General features: G+C 43.3%; 1 protein-coding gene across 7 annotated transcripts in view; it reads left to right on the forward strand.

Moving 5' to 3' along the window:
• Nucleotides 1-21,486, forward strand: part of spaca9 (sperm acrosome associated 9) — a 68,123-nt gene that overhangs the window by 22,441 nt on the left and 24,196 nt on the right. For all 7 annotated transcript variants that reach the window (XM_070863877.1, XM_070863875.1, XM_070863876.1 and 4 more), the window contains 2 exons: nt 625-770; nt 2,266-2,468. In XM_070863877.1, coding sequence (XP_070719978.1) covers nt 627-770; nt 2,266-2,468 — 347 coding nt within the window. In that variant the 5' untranslated portion in view covers nt 625-626. The remainder of the gene's footprint in view (nt 1-624; nt 771-2,265; nt 2,469-21,486) is intronic.

A 21,486-nucleotide genomic window follows, 5' to 3' on the forward strand; every position in this document is an offset into this window, starting at 1 on the left:
TGCTTAGACAGCTTGTTGACATCACTGCAGTTCTTCCCATTACACTGCGTTACAATCCCTTGCACATCAAGAAAGGCAAGCTTCTAGCCACAGAGATCACGAGATTGCTGTGGGCAGCTTTCTTCGAGGTCTGCGGCGAGCGCCTTAGCTTTGCTTCTGACCACAAATTATGGGCCATCGCTACAGTAAATTTGTTGTTTTACAGCATTGGGTGAACCACTCTCATGTTTATCTTGCAATGGGGCAGTAGTTAACCTCAAAAAAGAAGCATTTCATGTCCTGCAATTCCAGGACTATAATCTATTGAATTAAATAGGGATAGGGGGTGGGGAGGAATAAATTAATAAAGTTTAGAAGCAGTGTCACTTAGAAGCAACAGAAAGTAAACTAGGATTATGTGTTCTGAGGGGAATTTCTGTTCCAAATTTCATGCTCTGCGCTGAGCAAAATGGTGAGATTTCTGACTAAACTGTTGCAGCTTTCAATTTTCAAATTTCACGTTATTTATAGTCCTTTAGGTTGTACTTGTTGCAGCATCAGAACTGTAAAAGTTGATTATGAATCACTTAGCTCATGGATTTCTATCAGATCTAAACTGATAACTTTTATCTACTTCCTATAAAGGCATGAATGAACTGAAGGTTAAACTGCGAGATCTAGAACAACGCTTCTCACTCTTCAGACAGCAGCAATTCACATTTATTGCAAGTCTGGACCACACACGTGAAAATGCCCATGACAAGACCAGACCTGTGTCTACTCTTGCACAGGTAACTATATGTGATTGTTATACTATGGGCTATGGGTACTCATAAAGGACGATTCTGTTTAAATCAGAACTGTATTAACAGGGCTATTTTTTGACTATTGGTTTGTTTCTATTGAAAATCAATTAAAATCATACATCTAGATCTACAACTGATCTACATTTAAACTTGAAAGTAGTTCCACTTACTATACATGTTTATATAATTTAAGACCCATTTAGCCCTCATATAGTTTATCGGACATGATGCAAATCAGTCACTCAATAAAGTTATTTTACAGCTGTTAACTCGTTTCATTTTAACTCTGTGTAGCTCATTGATAGGTCCACATTTGGAATATCGTGATTTGTTTTAGGAATCTTCCTTTTAAGACGCAGTTAAGGGAGGGTTTAGAGAAGAATGACAAGGATTGATTTCAGGAGCAACTGAAAAAGATGGTTGAAGGAACTTGATCCAGATTTTTAAAATTCTAGATAACACAGATAATGTTTAACATGATATGACTTCTGAGTGCAGAATCATAGAATAATACAGCATAGAAGGAGGCCATTTAACCCATCATGCCTCTGCTGGCTCTTTGAAGGAGCTATCAATTAGTTCCACTGCCTGCTCTTTACTTATAGCCCTGCAACATTTTCCTTTCCAAATATATATCCAGTCCCTTTTAGAAAGCTATTATTATTATGCTCATAATAAAGGATGAAATTGAGTACTGTATGCGATGAGTAAGTGTGACCTTAGCTCCTTTAATTAGACTCCAGAGTGCAGGTACAGCGTAGGAGGCCTGCTTATATACAGTGCTCCCAAGGGATGCTGGGATCCCTTGGGACTCCAACAGGTAGGCCCGCTGATGGTGGTGTGATACAGGTTGCCAAGGGTTAAATACATAACAGTTATTGAATCTGCTTCCATCACCCTTTCAGGCAGTGCATTCCGTATCATAGCAACTTAAAAAAAAATTCTTCATCCCGCCCCCCCACTCCCCACTTCTTTTGCCAATTACCTTAAATCTGTGTCCTTTGATTACTGACCCTCCTACCAGTGGAAACAATTTCTCCCGATCTATTCTATCAAAATCTTTCATAAATTTGAACACTTCTGTTAAATCTCCCCTTAATCATCTCTGCTCTAAGGAGAACAATCCCAGCTTCTTTAGTCTCTCAATGTAACTGAAGTCCCTCCTCCCTGGTACCATTCCAGTAAATCTCTTCTGCACACCTCTTCAAGGCAGTGACATCCTTCCTAAAGTGTGATGCCCAGAATGCCTGCCATCTGAGCCACAGACTGTCCATGCCACAGGAACATTGAAGAAAGGGGAAGTAAGAATAATCCTTAAAATAGGAAATTTAAAAAAGTACTCTTCTCAGTTATCCTATTATTTCTGTCTAAATACTAAAAATGATGTGAAGACAAGTTATGAGTAATGGTAAAACCGCCCCTTCTTTTATCATTGTTAACTGGTGCCATTAGATTAATATTTTAAATTTTCTCGGCGTAGGTTCAGAATTACCTGGACCACTACTGTAACAATGCAACTGACAAGCGAATCTTGATCATGTTCCTGGATCTTTGCAAAGACCTCAGTGAGTTTTGTAGTCAACTCCAGGATATCAATCCCAAATCATGCTCATCTGATGATGTACTGGAGAAGTGCAAAGTCCTTCTTAGCTGCAACAATGACATGACCAGCATCCGAGCCAAGTAAGCAGTAATAATACTATAAAAGTCTATGTATAAGGCTTGCATCAATGTAACTGTAATGTATGCACCTGTCAGTATGCTCACAGACTCTGATTGTAAGCAGTTCTTACAGTAGCATCTCATGGCTTTCACAGTTGCCTTCCAAACAGTTGACCTGGGTTCGATTCCCAGCCACCATATCTTTTACTGTCTACTTGAGGATAAAGTGATCCTCTGATGATTTTGTCCACCGGTACTGTAGTGTCTCTGCACCTTGTTACAAACTCACATGAGGCATGTATGTATCAGACACAGTCACTCGGTGACCTTCACTTTATTCCCAGGACCAAGGAGTGCTGACCCTGGGTGGGACCTCCCCTCTTATACCTGGAAACCCAGGTGAGGAGTGTCTCCCGCAAGCTCACCCCCTGTGGTCAGGATGTGCATTTCAAGGGTACAGGTACAGTGTGCATGAGTTACAGTTACATACCGGTAACTATTGTCATTGCAAGATGGTGAAATACATGACAGGTACGCCGGGCACCGGAGGGACTGGAGTGCATCGTCACCACCGGAAACCAAATTTTAATTTGCTTTTAAATGTCTAAAGTTTAATTTGTTTATTGTGCCGGTTTCAGTGCCCCCCCACCCCCACACCTTTTAGCCAGGGGGCACTTGTATAATTTGTGTTTTTAGTGCCCTCAAAAAAAAAATAAGGGGGCACTTGTTTGAAAGTGTTTGGAGTGCCCCCCCCCCCGCACTTTAATCAGGGGACACTTGATTTAATGTTTTATTTTGTTCACAACAAAAGAGTTGTAGAGCTGGGAAGAGGTGGGCGCCGGAGGGACTGGAGTGCATCATCACCCCCGACAACCAAATTTTAATTTGATTTAAGTTACTGTCCAAATTTTAATTTGTTTAATGTGTCGGTTTTAGTGTCCCCCTTTAATCAGGGGGCATTTGATTTACAGATCAACTTAAAATAGTTGTAGAGCTGGGAGCAGCTTAGCCAGTCACGTGATATTCACAAGACTCAATAAAACCCCAGCCAGTTGGGTTCGGGGGATCCACAATGAGGCAGGTGGTTGTGAGCCTGGTGGATGAACTGGTAATGTGTAGTGTGATTGTTAAACCTTTTGCTAATAAACCAACTTGTTCTTAATAGCAATATGTTGCTATGATTTCTTAAGCAAAGAACCCCTGAAGCAAATACATTACAGTAACCAACCTAACTTCATAATGATACACAATTTTGCTAAAGAAAGGCTGGTTTTGGTGTGGTCAGTAGCTCAAGCAATTAAATGTTTCACTTGAAACTGAAAAGGTCATAAGTTACATCCCAAAACTCATTTGCTGAAATTCACTTACCTCAGTTCAGTAAAGAAAGAACTTGCATTTATATAGCACCTTTCACGAATTCAGGATGGCCAATGAAGTATTTTGGAAGCGTGCTCACTATTGTAGGGAACGCAGTAGACAATTTGCAATTTGTTCCACAAACAGTGATGTGATAATGATTAGTGAATCTGTTTTAGTGATGTTGATTGAGGGCTAAATATTGGCCAGAACTCCCATGCTCTTCCTCAAAATAGTGCCATAGGATCATTTACATCCACCTGAGAGAGCAGACGGGGACTCGGTTTAATGTCTCATCTGAAAGGCGGCCCATCCAACAGTGCAGCACTCCCTCAGTACTGCACTGGAGTATCAGCCTAGATTTTGTGCTCAGGTCTCTGGAATGGGGCTTGAATCCACAACTTTCCAATTCAGAGATGAGAATGCTACCACTGAGCCACAGCTGACAGTTTATGACCCCTATAGCTGAGTTTATCTGACAGATTTTTACATAGAACATTGATAATAGTCAAAATCTTTGATATATTTTAAACTTCAGAAAATTAGACCGAATAACCCCTCAGAGAGAGAGGGGGGACGGAGAGAGGAGACGGAGAGAGAGAGAGGGGACGGAGAGAAAGAGGGGGATGGAGAGAGGGGGACAGAGAGAGAGAGAAAGAGAGAGGGACGGAAGGAGAGGGAGACAGAAAGAGAGAGGGGGGACAGATGGGGAGAGAGATAGATAGAGAGAGGGACGGAAAGAGAGAAAGGGGGACGAGTGGACAGAGTGAGAGAGAGAAAGGGGATGGGGAGAGAGAGAGAGAGGTGGGGGGACGGACAGACAGACAGAGAGAGGGGGATGGACGGAGATGCGTGAAGTGCGTTCCTGGGTACTGAGCGGCAGACACACTTTGGAACAACACAAATGGAGGCACAGCATGTGTACAATGGCCGCTGGAAGGAGGCTAAAGCAAACAAGTTTTAGGCCCCCGGTGAAACAAAAATCAGAATTCTTTTTTAAAAATTCAAAAAATTGTTTAAAGCTGTAAATAAAATATGGAAAAGTGATGTTGAATGTCCCGCGGTAAGTTCCAGTTAAATTTTGCCAGGTGTCGTCCCCTTTATGAAAGAGTCTATCAGGGTAATTTAAATCATGTTATGTGAGAGGGAAAATGTTTGTGCCCCCTGTTTGTACCTCAGAGTCTGTGAGAGATGGAGGGAATGGTTGCAGAAAAAGAGGAAACTACTGAGTGACGTTTGTGAAGTGTTAATGCATTATTTTGCAGTTTTTTATATCCCAGTCATTTCTGACAAGTATTTTTTTATTACACAGAGTTTGTACATAACACACTAAAAGCTTTTAATTAATTCTACTGTAAACAAACTTACAGAATGGGCATGTAAATAACAAACAAATTTCAATATAGATAAGTGTGAGGTGGTGCATTTTGGTTGGAGAAATAAGAAGGCCATCTACTCCTTGGAAAATAAGAGTCTTAATGGAGTACAGGTGCAAAGGGATTTAGGGGTACATATTCACAAATCACTAAAAGAAGCAACCGGTTAAAAAAGCTACAAAAGTGCAAATAAAGCACTGGGGTTCATTTCTAGAGGAATAGAATTCAAAAGCAGAGAAGTTATGTTAAACTTGTATACAACCTTGTCTGATTGCCTCATGATTTGAGACGGTGGGGTGGCAATATGGCAGTACTGTATTGTACTGTATCTCGAGTCTCGTCGCTGAGAGCATACAGAAAACAAGGGCAGGCGGTGGAAGGAGCGTGCAGCAAACCAGACTCCCCACCCACCCTTTCCTTCAACCACTGTCTGCCCCACCTGTGACAGAGACTGTAATTCCCGTATTGGACTGTTCAGTCACCTGAGAACTCACTTTTAGAGTGGAAGCAAGTCTTCCTCGATTTTGAGGGACTGCCAATGATGACTATATATATGCTTTGAAGTGGTTGCTGTTGCTGTCATTGTGTAAAAGATGTTGTTGTAAAAATTGTTGTTGTAAAATTTGCTCACGGACAAAGGAGTTCGTGGCCCGCTCAGTACAAAAAAAATTAGAGAGAACATTGCTTATGTGTAGGTGGCAACACCTTTCCACTTACTGAAACCTCACCGTCTAGTTATATTTTCTGCCACATATCCCTCCCAAACTGCAGTGATGACATGTGGCTCTTCTCTGTTCTGGTACTTTCTCCTCCTTCAAGCACCTCACCATGTTTCAGCCCTCTCACTTCTCTGAAATTCTTATTATCGACCACACCCCAAGTTTTTCCCTCATTTTTCTCCCACAAGATACTTTTTTCCTCCTTCAGCCTCTGCACTGAGTAGCCCCTCATCCGTGTTGATTTCTATCTCCATCTCAGTTCCCCTTGTCCTCGCTCCCTTGAATTCAATGACCTCCTGTCCACCTACTTCCACCTCCATAACAATGCCTGCCTCCACCCTAACTCAGCCCACCAGCTGCTGAAACCCTCATACATGACTTTGTCACCTTCAGATTCGACTATTCCAAAACGCCAGCTCGTTTTCAAATCATTTGTTAAAACAAACACATATATACTGTTATAACCTGAGGATAGACATGTTTCTAGCTGTTGCACTAAGGAAATCATACTGATGCATACTGGGAAACTTTAACTGTGGAACAAGATTTGACTACAGCATCCTGGGATTTGCAGGAACAAGTTGATAATTCCTGTCAGCTGATGGAGTGTTGGTGCTGGGAGGAATATCGAGTGGAAGCTAAAGCTTTTGAGAGAAGCTGAGTCCTTCAAGAGAAAAATGTTAACGACGGTACTCAAAGGCACAAAGGACAATTTAACAGATACGTTTAAATCATGTAGTGTGAAATACATCTTTTTATTAGATGGTAAACCGTATTTTGAATTCTGGCTATTTGACTATGAGAATGAAAAATGGCAGGCAACTGTTCATTGGGTTCTGATTTGTTGCAGCCAAAGGCTTTTGAGGAAAAAAAATGAGTGACTTCATTGGTTCAGATTCTGTTTTTTTAGTACCTTTCCCTCACGACTCATAGTTGATTTATTGTGTTTTTTAACAAATATGAAATATGAAATATGAGCCAATCAGATGAAAGAGTAGCACAGATGTTTGCATATAGACAATATGGCACCTGAAGTGTGACAGAGACTGCAGTGTGATGATTTATTATACTAAAGATCATGAGATGTGCAACTGACATCCTGCCTTCACAACTCTTACATGTGATGTTACCATTCACATGTCTATAAATATATCACTTCGAAATAATGAGACCGAAGCATTGGAAAGAGTCAAAGTCTACAGTTTTTGTGGGAGTGATTGATAGACGAACGTGCTAAGTACATTGACAGCCACATATATTGAATGTTCATTGTTATCCATTTGCCAACTTATGCCGGATGACTTTTCTACAAGAATTCTTTTCTTCTGCTGTTAACTCTTTGTTTGCTTCAAAGTAAGCGGTGTCATGCTTCACAACAAATTTCTAGACAGTGTAATGTTCAGATAGGTTTTTCCAGGTTTCTGGATGAGCATTACGCACCTTAGATGTTTTCTTCAAGTTAACTTTGAAAAGTTTCTTCTGACTCTCTACTGCCCTCTTTCCTGCCACAATGTGCTATAGAAATTGACTTTTAGATGCCGTACATCTGACATGCAGAAAGTACCTCCAGCCCACCCACCAGAGTTTCAGCTGTGTAGCCATGGTTTTAATGCTAGTTGGCACTTTGGTGTTTATCGCTCTGTCTTTTCATGCCACTTAATTCTCATGAGCGATTGTAAATGCCTTTAATGCTTCTACCTGCTTCACGTGCTGATGGTGAAGTGTTAAGGTTTGCAACCATTTCAAAACGTAGTAAGCACATTTGCATTGTGCACCCAGAACTTTGGCTTTCCTCTTTGGTTCTAAACACAACCTGCAGTCATTGACCTTATCAATGTGATTGTTGATTTCCTGATCCAACTGTACATCACTACCTCTGTTGAGTTTCTGGGTCTGTGTTTCACTCTTCAGTTCCAAAAGATTTGACTTGACCCGTATTGATGACAGCGATTATACTTTATTCAGTGTAAGCAAAATTTGATACATTATAATATCTGAGCAGTAGTTAACGAGGCACAATCAAGTGTTATATTACCCGTTATGTCCTGGATAGAAAGGTTGTGATCCCCATGAGTCCACCCCCGTCGGCCCTGGCCTCCTAGCTTGCACGTCCGCCTGGTGAGACACGTGTGGTTCCTCCTACAACCCGTCCCTCCTTGGCCTGTCTGTTGAATGGTCCCAAGCTTTCAGCCGAATAGCTCTACAACTCTTGTGTCTAAGAGACCCTTTTCTTATATCCCTTCTTCACAGCAAAGTCTATGGGGACCAGTTAACCCAATCATGGACTTACACCTGAATTTCACGATCCAATTCCAGTCACTGATCCCGCCCGCCTAGGCTAGGACTTCACCCACATGACCTCCTCCTTCTTCTGACGTTATTTGTGTTTCACTCCTTTACAGTGTCTAATTCAAACGAGACATGATGTCCTTGTCTGTCATTTCTCTCGCCTGGGAAGTGAACAGTTATGATTTTGTTATTGCTTCACTATGACTTATCCTTTGTCCCTTATCGGGGTCTCTGGAATCGTGCCAAGCTGGCCCTGTTGTTTTACAGGCAGTTATTCTTTTATGAGAAAATGCTGAAAAGGCCTTTTTAAATTTTGGTCGAAGGATCCATGAGCCTTTAGTTTTTCTCCATCTTACCTCCCAACCCAGGGCGACCCAGGGCATTTCACAACAGGTTTACAAGTATGATTGTAAGTGCAACAATTACATAACAATCTTTAATCTACAATTAATAAGAACGTAAGAACATAAGAAATAGGAGCAGGAGTAGGCCATACGGCCCCTCGAGCCTGCTCCGCCATTCAATACGATCATGGCTGATCCGATCATGGACTCGGGTCCACCTCCCTGCCTGTTCATAACCTCTTATTCCCCTATCATTTAAGAAACTGTCTATTTCTGTCTTAACTTTATTCATAGAAACATAGAAACATAGAAAATAGGTGCAGGAGTAGGCCATTCGGCCCTTCTAGCCTGCACCGCCATTCAATGAGTTCATGGCTGAACATGCAACTTCAGTACCCCATTCCTGCTTTCTCACCATACCCCTTGATCCCCCTAGTAGTAAGGACTACATCTAACTCTTTTTTGAATATATTTAGTGAATTGGCCTCAACAACTTTCTGTGGTAGAGAATTCCACAGGTTCACCACTCTCTGGGTGAAGAAGTTCCTCCTCATCTCGGTCCTAAATGGCTTACCCCTTATCCTTAGACTGTGACCCCTGATTCTGGACTTCCCCAACATTGGGAACATTCTTCCTGCATCTAACCTGTCTAAACCCATCAGAATTTTAAACGTTTCTATGAGGTCCCCTCTCATTCTTCTGAACTCCAGTGAATACAAGCCCAGTTGATCCAATCTTTCTTGATAGGTCAGTCCCACCACCCCAGGAATCAGTCTGGTGAACCTTCGCTGCACTCCCTCAATAGCAAAAATGTCCTTCCTCAGGTTAGGAGACCAAAACTGCACACAATACTCCAGGTGTGGCCTCACCAATGCCCCGTACAACTGTAGCAACACCTCCCTGCCCCTGTACTCAAATCCCCTCGCTATGAAGGCCAACATGCCATTTGCTTTCTTAACCACCTGCTGTACCTGCATGCCAACCTTCAATGACTGAACTACCATGACACCCAGGTCTCGTTGCACCTCCCCTTTTCCTAATCTGTCACCATTCAGATAATAGTCTGTCTCTCTGTTTTTACCACCAAAGTGGATAACCTCACATTTATCCACATTATACTTCATCTGCCATGCATTTGCCCACTCCAAACCTAACCTATCCAAGTCGCTCTGCAGCCTCATAGCATCCTGCTCACAGATCACACTGCCACCTAACTTAGTGTCATCCGCAAATTTGGAGATACTACATTTAATCCCCTCGTCTAAATCATTAATGTACAGTGTAAACAGTTGGGGCCCCAGCACAGAACCTTGCGGTACCCCACTAGTCACCGCCTGCCATTCTGAAAAGTACCCATTTACTCCTACTCTTTGCTTTCTGTCTGACAACCAGTTCTCAATCCATGTCAGCACACTACCCCCAATCCCATGTGCTTTAACTTTGCACATTAATCTCTTGTGTGGGACCTTGTCGAAAGCCTTCTGAAAGTCCAAATATACCACATCAACTGGTTCTCCCTTGTCCACTCTACTGGAAACATCCTCAAAAAATTCTCGAAGATTTGTTAAGCATGATTTCCCTTTCACAAATCCATGCTGACTTGGACCTATCATGTCACCTCTTTCCAAATGCGCTGCTATGACATCCTTAATAATTGATTCCATCATCTTACCCACTACCGATGTCAGGCTTCCCGGTCTATAATTCCCTGTTTTCTCTCTCCCTCCTTTTTTAAAAAGTGGGGTTACATTGGCTACCCTCCACTCCATAGGAACTGATCCAGAGTCTATGGAATGTTGAAAAATGACTGTCAATGCATCCGCTATTTCCAAGGCCACCTCCTTAAGTACTCTGGGATGCAGTCCATCAGGCCCTGGGGATTTATTGGCCTTCAATCCCATTAATTTCCCCAACACAATTTCCCGACTAATAAAGATTTCCCTCAGTTCCTCCTCCTTACTAGACCCTCTGACCCCTCTTATATCCGGAAGGTTGTTAGTGTCCTCCTTAGTGAATACCGAACCAAAGTACTTGTTCAATTGGTCCGCCATTTCTTTGTTTCCCGTTATTCTGACTGCAGGGGACCTACGTTTGTCTTTACTAACCTTTTTCTCTTTATATATCTATCAAAACTTTTGCAATCCGTCTTAATGTTCCCTGCAAGCTTCTTCTCGTACTCCATTTTCCCTGCCCTAATCAAACCCTTTGTCCTCCTCTGCTGAGTTCTAAATTTCTCCCAGTCTCCGGGTTCACTGCTATTTCTGGCCAATTTGTATGCCACTTCCTTGGCTTTAATACTATCCCTGATTTCTCTTGATAGCCACGATTGATCCATCTTCCCTTTTTTATTTTTACGACAGACAGGAATGTACAATTGTTGTAGTTCATCCATGCGGTCTCTAAATGTCTGCCATTGCCCATCCACAGTCAACCCCTTCAGTATAATTCGCCAATCAATCCTAGCTAATTCACGCCTCATACCTTCAAAGTTACCCTTCTTTAAGTTCTGGACCATGGTCTCTGAATTAACTGTTTCATTCTCCATCCTAATGCAGAATTCCACCATATTATGGTCACTCTTCCCCAAGGGGCCTCGCACAACGGTATTGCTAATTAATCCTCTCTCATTAGACAACACCCAGTCTAAGATGGCCTCCCCCCTAGTTGGTTCCTCGACATATTGGTCTAGAAAACCATCCCTTATGCACTCCAGGAAATCCTCCTCCACCGTATTGCTTCCAGTTTGGTTAGCCCAATCTATGTGCATATTAAAGTCACCCATTATAACTGCTGCACCCTTATTGCATGCACCCCTAATTTCCTGTTTGATGCCCTCCCCAACATTACTACTACTGTTTGGAGGTCTGTATACAACTCCCACTAACGTTTTTTGCCCTTTGGTGTTCTGCAGTTCTACCCATATAGATTCCACATCATCCAAGCTAATGTCCATTCTAACTATTGCATTAATCTCTTCTTTAACCAGCAATGCTACCCCACCTCCTTTTCCTTTTATTCTATCTTTCCTGAATGTTGAATACCCCTGGATGTTGAGTTCCCAACCCTGATCATCCTGGAGCCACGTCTCCATAATCCCAATCACATCATATTTGTTAACATCGATTTGCACAGTTAATTCATCCACCTTATTACGGATACTCCTTGCATTAAGACACAAAGCCTTCAGGCTTGTTTTTTTAACACCCTTTTTCCTTTTAGAATTTTGCTGTACAGTGGCCCTTTTTGTTTTTTGTCTTGGGTTTCTCTGCCCTCCACTTTTCCTCATCTCCTTTCTGTCTTTTGCTTTTGTCTCCTTTTTGTTTCCCTCTGTCTCCCTGCATTGATTCCCATCCCCCTGCCATATTAGTTTAACTCCTCCCCAACAGCACTAGCAAACACTCCCCCTAGGACATTGGTTCCGGTCCCGCCCAGGTGCAGACCGTCCGCTTTGTACTGGTCAATGTCCCAACTTTCACAGCTCTCTGAGGCAGTGAGTTCCACTGATCCACAACCCTCTGAGAGAAGAAATTTCTCCTCATCTCATATTTAAATGGGCGGCCCCTTATTCTAAGATTTTGCCCTCTAGTTCTAGTCTCCCCTATAAGTGGAAACATCCTCTCTGCATCCACCTTGTCAAGCCCCCTCATAATCTTATACATTTCGATAAGATCACCTCTCATTCTTCTGAATTCCAATGAGTAGAAGCCCAACCTACTCAACCTTACCTCATAAGTCAACTCCCTCATCTCTGGAATCAACCTTGTGAACCTTCTCTGAACTTCCTCTAAAGCAAGTATATCCTTACATAAATTTCTTGCACAAGTACACCCAGGTCCCGCTGTACTGCAGCACTTTGCAATCTCTCTCCATTTAAATAATAACCTGCTCTTTGATTTCTTCTGCCAAAGTCCTCCCCACAATTTGCTTTTCCTCCCATCTTTGTATCATCAGCAAATTTGGCTATGTTACACCCGGTCCCTTCTTCCAAGTCATTAATATAGATTGTAAATAGTTGGGGTCCCAGCACTGATCCCTGCGGCACCCCACTAGTTACTGATTGCCAACCTGAGAATGAACCATTTTCCTGACTCTCTGTTTTCTGTCTGTTAGCCAATCCTCTATCCATCTAATATATTACCCCCAACCCCGTCAACTTTTATCTTGTGCAGTAATCTTTTATGTGGCACCTTGTCAAATGCCTTCTGGAAGTCCAAATACACCACATCCACTGGTTCTCCTTTATCCACCCTGCTCATTACATTCTCAAAGAACTCCAGCAAATTTGTCAAACATGACTTCCCCTTCATAAATCCATGCTGACTCTGCCTGACCAAATTTTGCTTATCCAAATGTCCTGCTACTGATTCTTTAATAATGGACTCCAACATTTTCCCAACCACAGATATTAGGCTAACTGGTCTATAGTTTCCTGCTTTTTGCCTGCCTCCTTTTTTATATAGGGGCGTTAAATAGGGGCATTACATAATAGTATGATTTGATTATATTTCAGGTTAGTTAGTAAGTGAATGTGAAATAGAGACTTTCCCAATATTCTCACACCAAGGTATATAAAACTATCCATGGCATTTAACTTTGTTGCCCTATCACAATCTTGGGTTTGTTGTAAAGTTGATGGGATGTAGTCTAGTGCATGATTTTAAGTTTTTTTTTAAAGTAGATGTTTAACCCATAACGAAAGGTCAACCAACTAAAGCAATGGATAATATGCTATAGATCAATTTCAGAATACAAAAATATAGTGCAGTCACCAGCAAATAAAAGTTCGCAAATGCAGCTAGCATTGAAAATTCTGCCATCTGCCTGAAAATATATGTAAATGTCATTGTTCAAATCTGTTAGACCATCATCCAGCATAGCTGTGAAAAAGTTCAGGGACAGTACGAAACCTTGCTTGACACCATTTGCTATCGAGAAAAGAAAGATTTGCATTTATATTGGCACCTTATTATGCCTTTGCAAACATTTCAAAGCATTTCACATATGAACTACATTGAAGTGCCGTGACTGTTAATGTAGGCAAACATGGTCGTCATTATGCACACAACTGATCCCACAAATGGCAATGAAATGAATGACTAATCTATTTTTTATGGTGTTTGCTGGGGGAGGAGTGTTGGGCAGGATATTCAGAGAACTCCCTACTATTCTTTGAATAGTGCCATGAGATCTTCAGCATCCATCTAAACCACAGTAATTGGATGGCATCAGTTTAACATCTGATTTCAAAAAATGGCAGCTACACTTCCCAATATTGCACTGGAGTATTAATTTTGACTATGTAGTCAAGTCCTGGTGACCACATCCGCAATTACTGTATCCATCATATTATCAGTAAATTGCCTGATTATGCTAATTTAAGTGTCAGCCGTGGCTCAGTGGGTAGCACGCTCGCCTCCGAGTCAGAAGATTGTGGGTTCAAGTCCCACTCCAGGAACTCGAGCAGATAAATCTAGGCTGACACTCCAGTGCAGTGCTGAGGGAGTGCAATCTTTCGGATGAGACATTAAACCGAGACCCCGTCTGCTCTCTCAGGTGGACACAAAAGATCCCATGGCACTATTTCGAAGAATAGCAGGGGAGTTATCCCCAATGTCCTGGCCAATATTTATCCCTCAATTTATCTAAAATAATTCAGCGTACTGTCCAATTTGTAAACAATTCCATAGATTTCATTAATTGCTATCCATATAATTTAAACACCCATAGATTTTGAGAAAAAGTCCAAAGTGCTGATAGGGAGAAAAACAAGTACATTTTAGGGAAAAAAAATATATTTGTTGAGTAGATTCCTCCAATCTATTGAGGCTACCTTCCAATTTTGTGCACAAGGAGGTAAGTAATTCTTCAATATGGTCCCAGTGCTCCACCACCAGCCCCCATTTGCAAGATAGACCACTAAGGTCTTCTTCTCATACAACTCATTAGAAGCTGGACCTTTGCTTTGTACCTGCTGGGTGCTCAATGACTCACCTGCTGTTTTCTTATCTTTATCAGTATCAACATCACCTGTAGTGTTTGTACTTATGCTGGTGCCAGCTTCAAGTAAAAATGAAAATGGAAAGACTTACATTTGCACAGCACCTTAACCCATCTCGCAATGTCTCAAAGCGCAATTAATTACTTTAAAGTGTGGTGACTTGTCTGTAGGCAAATGCAGAAAACATTTTGTGCAAATCTAGAGCCCACGAGTAATCAGTTAATTCCATTTATCAACATTGCAACATTTAATCCGACTATTGCAGTGTTGATAGTCTGCATTGGGTCTGATCCTCTATCTAGCTACCACACAGCTCCTGTGAAATTTCGTAGTGGGTCTCCTTAGAATGGCTTCTCTCCTCCGGTTATGAGTGAAGGGAAAGTTTTTACTTTGGTCTATTGTTGCTTTCTCACAAACCATACTAATTTGGCATACGAGATTGGAAAGCAAGTATTCCAGTTTTAGGAAAGAAGACTTTGACAGGTCAAATTGACTGTGTTTTGGGGATATAAGAAAGACAGTTTTTACCTCAGTTTTTTTATAGCAGAAATAGCTAGAGATGCTGCTTGCTTTCAAGTGAAAAAGGAAAAAGATGTTTGCTTGGAGAAATTAAAAGAACTCAGTGCAGTTCAGAGAGAAATTTACTAGTTGCTGTGGCAAGTTAACATAATAACCTAAGTTCCCAAAGTTTATGTAGTATATGTAATTATCAATTAAGAAATGTTTACAAGATCAAATGATAAATATCGACAAAGAATTTTTAAAAATTGCTCCTTCACCATTTTCTTGAACCTTTTCAGTTATGGCACCTTACACACAGAAACAGGCTTGTGTTTATAAGAATATCGGAGTACAGTTATTAGAAATTGCAGTGTTAACCCTATCCTATCCTCATCATCATAGGCAGTCCCTCGGAATCGAGGAAGACTTGCTTCCACTCTAAAAATGAGTCCTTAGGTGGCTGAGCAGTCCATTGAGAGAATCACAGTCCCTGTCACAGGTGGGACAGATAGTCGTTGAGGGAAAGGATGGGTGGGACTGGCTTGCCGCACGCTCCTTCCGCTGCCTGTGCTTGATTTCTGCGATTAGACTCGAGGTGCTCATCGCCCTCCCGGATGCACTTCCTCCACTTAAGGCGGTCTTTGGCCAGGGACTCCCAGGAGTCAGTGGGGATGTTGCACTTTATCAGGGAGGCTTTGAGAGTGTCCTTGTAACATTTCCTCTGCCCACCTTTGCCTCGTTTGTCGTGACACAGCTCCGAGTAGAGCGCTTGCTTTGGGAGTCTCGTGTCTGGCAAGCGAACAATGTGGCCCGCCCAGCGGAGCTGATCAAGTGTGGTCAGTGCTTCAATACTGGGGATGTTGGCCTGGTCGAGGACGCTAACGTTGGTGCGTCTGTCCTCCCAGGGGATTTGCAGGATCTAGCGGAGACATCATTGGTGGTATTTCTCTAGCGACTTGAGGTGTCTACTCGGCCTAATGACTCCTACAATCCTGTCTTCTCTCTTTTCAGATGCTGATAGATCTGCTTATTTCCAGCTTTTTTACATATATCTTGCACAACCACAACTTCTCTTGTGTATATAGACCTGTGCTTCAACTTTGCAGCCATATTTATGCTTTACCTTTGTATTTTTTTTAAAATCATACACCTTCCTGCAGACTTCCTTCGAGGTATTGAGCCAGTAATTGAGCCAGGCATTGAGGCATTGACTGCAAAAACTTCTATAGATATGTGACGAGAAAAAGGTTAGTGAAGACAATCGTAGGTCCCTTGCAGTCAGAATCAGGTGAATTTATAATGGGGAACAAGGAAATGGCAGACCAACTGAACAAATACTTTGGTTCTGTCTTCACGAAGGAAGACGCATATAACCTTCCGGAAATACTAGGGGACCGAGGGTTTAGCGAGAAGGAGGAACTGAAGGAAATCCTTATTAGTCAGGAAATTGTGTTAGGGAAATTGATGGGATTGAAGGCCGATAAATCCCCGGGGCCTGATAGTCTGCATCCCAGAGTACTTAAGGAAGTGGCCCCAGAAATAGTGGATGCATTGGTGATCATTTTCCAACAGTCTATCGACTCTGGATCAGTTCCTATGGACTGGAGGGTAGCTAATGTAACACCACTTTTTAAAAAAGGAGGGAGAGAGAAAACGGGGAATTATAGACCGGTTAGCCTGACATGAGTAGTGGGGAAAATGTTGGAATCAATTATTAAAGATGAAATAGCAGCACATTTGGAATGCAGTGACAGGATCGGTCCAAGTCAGCATGGATTTATGAAAGGGAAATCATGCTTGACAAATCTTCTAGAATTTTTTGAGGATGTAACTAGTAGAGTGGACAAGGGAGAAACAGTTGATGTGGTGTATTTGGACTTTCAAAAGGCTTTTGACAAGGTCCCACACAAGAGATTGGTGTGCAAAATTAAAGCACATGATATTGGGAGTAATGTATTGACGTGGATAGAGAACTGGTTGGCAGACTGGAAGCAGAGAGTAAGGATAAACGGGTCCTTCTCTGAATGGCAGGCAGTGACTAGTGGGATGCGCAGGGCTCAGTGCTGGGACCCCAGCTATTTACAATATACATCAATGATTTAGATGAAGGAATTGAGTGTAATATCTCCAAGTTTGCAGATGACACTAAGCTGGATGGCGGTGTGAGCTGTGAGGCAGTTGCTAAGAGGCTGCAGGGTGACTTGGACAGGTTAGGTGAGTGGGCAAATGCATGGCAGATGCAATATAATGTGGATAAATGTGAGGTTATCCACTTTGGTGGCAAAAACATGAAGGCAGATTATTATCTGAATGGCGGCAGATTAGGAAAAGGGGAGGTGCAACGAGATCTGGGTGTCATGGTACATCAGTCATTGAAAGTCGGCATGCAGGTACAGCAGGCGGTGAAGAAGGCAAATGGCATGTTGGCTTTCATAGCTAGGGGATTTGAGTATAGGAGCAGGGAGGTCTTAATGCAGTTGTACAGGGCCTTGGTGAGGCCTCACCTGGAATATTGTGTTCAGTTTTGGTCTCCTAATCTGAGGAAGGATGTTCTTGCTATTGAGGGAGTGCAGCGAAGGTTCACCAGACTGATTCCTGGGATGGCAGGACTGACATATGAGGAGAGACTGGATCGACTGGGCCTGTATTCACTGAAGTTTAGAAGAATGAGAGGGGATCTCATAGAAACATATAAAATTCTGACGGGACTAGACAGGTTAGATGCAGGAAGAATGTTCCCGATTTTGGGGAAGTCCAGAACCAGGGGTCACAGTCTAAGGACCGAGATGAGGAGAAATTTCTTCACTTAGAGAGTTGTTAACTTGTGGAGTTCTCTAACGCAGAGAGTTGTTGATGCCAGTTTCTTAGATATATTCAAGAGGGAGTTAGATATGGCCCTGATTGCTAAAGGGATCAAGGAGTATGGAGAGAAAGCAGGAAAGGGGTACTGTGGTGAATGATCAGCCATGATCTTATCAAATGGTGGTGCAGGCTCGAAGGGCCGAATGTCATACTCCTGCATCTATTTTCTATGTTTTTATGTTTCTATTCATTCTGTCATGGTTCTTTGATGGTTTGGGGCTAGCTTCCCCCATGAAACATGCTTGCATTTCTTCATTACAAACAGCTACAAAGCCCAGTCTGTGAAATGGGTCTTATCTTGCTGCTCTTCAGCCATTTTCAACCGCAATGGTTCACTCCACAAATTCATTTTTGGACTTTAAAAAATTTTATAGGAGTCTGATTGCACCTTAGAAAATTCAAAAATGTAAAAGTGTGGTGATATTTTTAGGATTTTTGGTCTTTTTATCTTTACAGGAAAACTTTGGGAATGAGTTATGTTTAAGTGTTGAGTTTCATACAAGTTTAACAAGCCACAGGCTGCAGACAAAGACAAAGGGGGTTTGATGTGTTAATGAGCCAACTCTACAATGACTGGAGACATTAAGCAATATCTCATCTCCAATGGTGTAACAAAACAACTACACCTATTCGAGTGGAGATAGTCCTATTTGTGCGAGTCAAGCATGAAGGGCCCAAGTTTCCACATGATTCGCGCCTGATTTTTAGGAGCAACTGGTGGAGAACGGACTATTTTAGAAATCGCAATTCTCCACATTTTTTTTTCTGCAGTTCTAGTCAGGTAGAACAGTTCTAGTTTAGAACAGAATTTTTTCTTCAAAAGGGGGCGTGTCCGGCCACTGACGCCTGATTTGAAAGTTTCCACAGTGAAAATGTACTCCAAACTAAAGTAGAATGGCGCCAGTGAAGATTTTTGGAGAACTGAAAAAACCTGTTCTACACATTAAAAAATCAGGCGCAGGTTACAAATTAGGCGTCCAGAACGAGGTGGGGGGGAGGGGGGGGGGAAGGGAACTCATTAAATTTGACAATAAATCCTTATTTATACTTCTACAAATATTATACAAATAAATCCAACCTGAATAAACATTTATAAGCCAAGAAAAGATTAAATAAACCATCTTCCTACCTGTGTGAAAGTGCTTCAGCCAGGGAGAATTCTGCAGCTGTTCGTGCCGCTGAGCGGGAGAGGGAGAGAGAGAGAGAGGGGAGGGAGGGAGAGAGAGAGAGGGAGGGGAGGGGAGGGGGGGTCGGGGGAGCGGGTGTCGGGTCCGGGGGGTGGGGGGGGAGCGGGCCTCGGGTCGGGGCTGGGGGGGGTGGGGGGGGAGAGCGGGTGTCGGGTCGGGGGGGGGGGGGGAGCGGGCCTCGGGTCGGGGCTGGGGGGGGGGGGGGAAGCGGGTGTCGGGTCGGGTCTGGTCGGCGGGGTGGGGGGGGGGTGGAGCGAGTGTCGGGTCTGGTCGCGGGGGGAGCAGGAGCTGGCCGTGGGAGGAGCCTCATTCACGCAGCCCCAGTGAGGCCATTCAGCCAGGGCTAGGGGCTGCGTGCTTCGGGCCCCTCCCACACAGTTCGGCGCCTGGAGCTACTGCACTTGCGTGCCGACTGTAGCGCGCATGTGCAGAGGTCCCGGCACTGTTTTCAGCGCAGGGACCTGGCTCCGCCCCCCCCCACAGCTCGTGCCGGCTGCGCCGAGTGCCACAGGACCTGTAAGTCGGTGGAGACTACCGAGGATTTTTTTAGCTCGGAGGGGCGCCCGTTTTTTTTCTTGTGGAAACTTGGGCCCCAAGTGTCTGCTGGGAATATACTTCTGGAACAAGTAGTAGTTAATTTGGTCGACAGGTCTATTGGTGAGTTCCTGAGTGGGGAAAGAGTTGAAGGCTTAACCCTCCCACTTGCTGGGAGCACAGGGAGAAAAGGAAAAAAGGAAACACATGGAGCAGTCAGTCAGATTTTGAACAGGATCCTGTGAGATGCAAGCCTGAGCTGGAACTGGAAGTTAAGATGCAGTCAGTCAGATTTTGTGTTTAGAAGCTGGCTGGAAAGAAAATCCTAAAAACAAGGAAGTCAGCCCATGAAAAGGTCAAGTTATCTGGTTCATTATTTCTTTTTAATTTTTCAAGGACAGAACTGAAAAATTGAGTGAAGTGAGAGAGGTCTGATTACTCTGTGTGTTCACTTGTTGTATGTGGAATAAAGCAACTTAGCGATTTATATCTGGCTTCATCGCACTAAAATATATTTTTTGCCTGCTTTTAGAAAGATTGGAGAAGCATACATGAGGGCACGTGCAAAAGACACATTATCTAGTTCAAATGACAATGGGTGTCCAATTATTAAACCCTAGGTTCCACTATTGTATAATGAGGATATTGGGCAGCCCTACAGCACCACACTGGCAGCAGCATGCAATTACAGCATGACAAGTTTACATAGGAAATGTCCACTATAAATGTGGACATAGGAATTTATAATAGGAAGATAAATGGCAGTGCATGCAGAGGTATAATTTTTAATATATTAGTAGAAAGTTATAGATAGATAATGAATAATAATACCAAATCAAATACATAAAAATGAGGACAGAATGTATGAAGTTAAAATGCGGACTGAATTAATCCCCTCCGAAGCATATTCAGCTCGGGGGGGGTGGGTTCCAGTGGTGCGCACTTCTGCCAAAATCGGCGGGTTGAAGCAGCAGTAAAGGGATTCGGGCCACGGTGATGTCATCAGGGTGCACGCCGCTGCTAAGTGGCCACGCCATCCATTTTCAGCAGTTAAAAGAGAGAGTTTTTTCCGGCTGTGACCCCACCAGATTTTTGTGTCGGTCCACTTTGCCGTGGAACGCGACACCGCTGAATGAGATCAACAGACTATTCCCGCGATCGGGGCGATTTTTGGAGGAAAGTTTAACTTTGTTTTTTGCCTGCATTGAAGCTGCTGAGTGGTGTTCAAAGGTTTTGTGAGACTTATGAGGACTTTCACCTCACAGTCTTTACTGGAGGCCTGTAAGCCTCATTCTGTGCTCCAGGGCACTGCTTGGCAGGGTGCAGTCTGAAAAAGAATGGGATCAGTGTTGGCAGGGGAACACCTGGCACACCTTGGGCAGATGCAGGGCAGTATGCAGGAGAAGGCATCGCCGTCAGGAACGTCTAGAGAGGCAACGGGCAAGGGAGGCAGCAGGCATGACTGCCCAACAGAGAGAGAAGGGCCTGCAGATGTGCGCAGACCTGCAGCTAGAGAAAGTGGCCAGGAGCGAGATGGCTTCAGGAGAAGGTTGAGGTATGCTGATCCTCCCCACCAAATATTGGGCCAGGAGCCTTGCCAGCAAGAGCCTCCAGAGGCGCTCGACAATCAGGAGGACCAGGGAGATGGGCATCATCCAGCTGACAGGGGAGATGGCCAACGTAGAGGTGGTGGAAGGAGGCCCTACCCGCAGGGGTCTACAGATCTCAGTTCTTCTTCCTCTAGCTCAGTGATGAGCAATGCCTGTGAAGGCTAAGATTTAGGAAATAAATAATCAGGGAGCACTGCACTGTCCTGCACGAAGATCTCCAGCCTCATTCAACGCTGAGCATTGCCCTGACCATAGAGACCAAG

This window comes from Pristiophorus japonicus, chromosome 20 (genome assembly GCF_044704955.1).
Source record: "Pristiophorus japonicus isolate sPriJap1 chromosome 20, sPriJap1.hap1, whole genome shotgun sequence".
Lineage (NCBI taxonomy): Eukaryota > Metazoa > Chordata > Chondrichthyes > Pristiophoridae > Pristiophorus > Pristiophorus japonicus.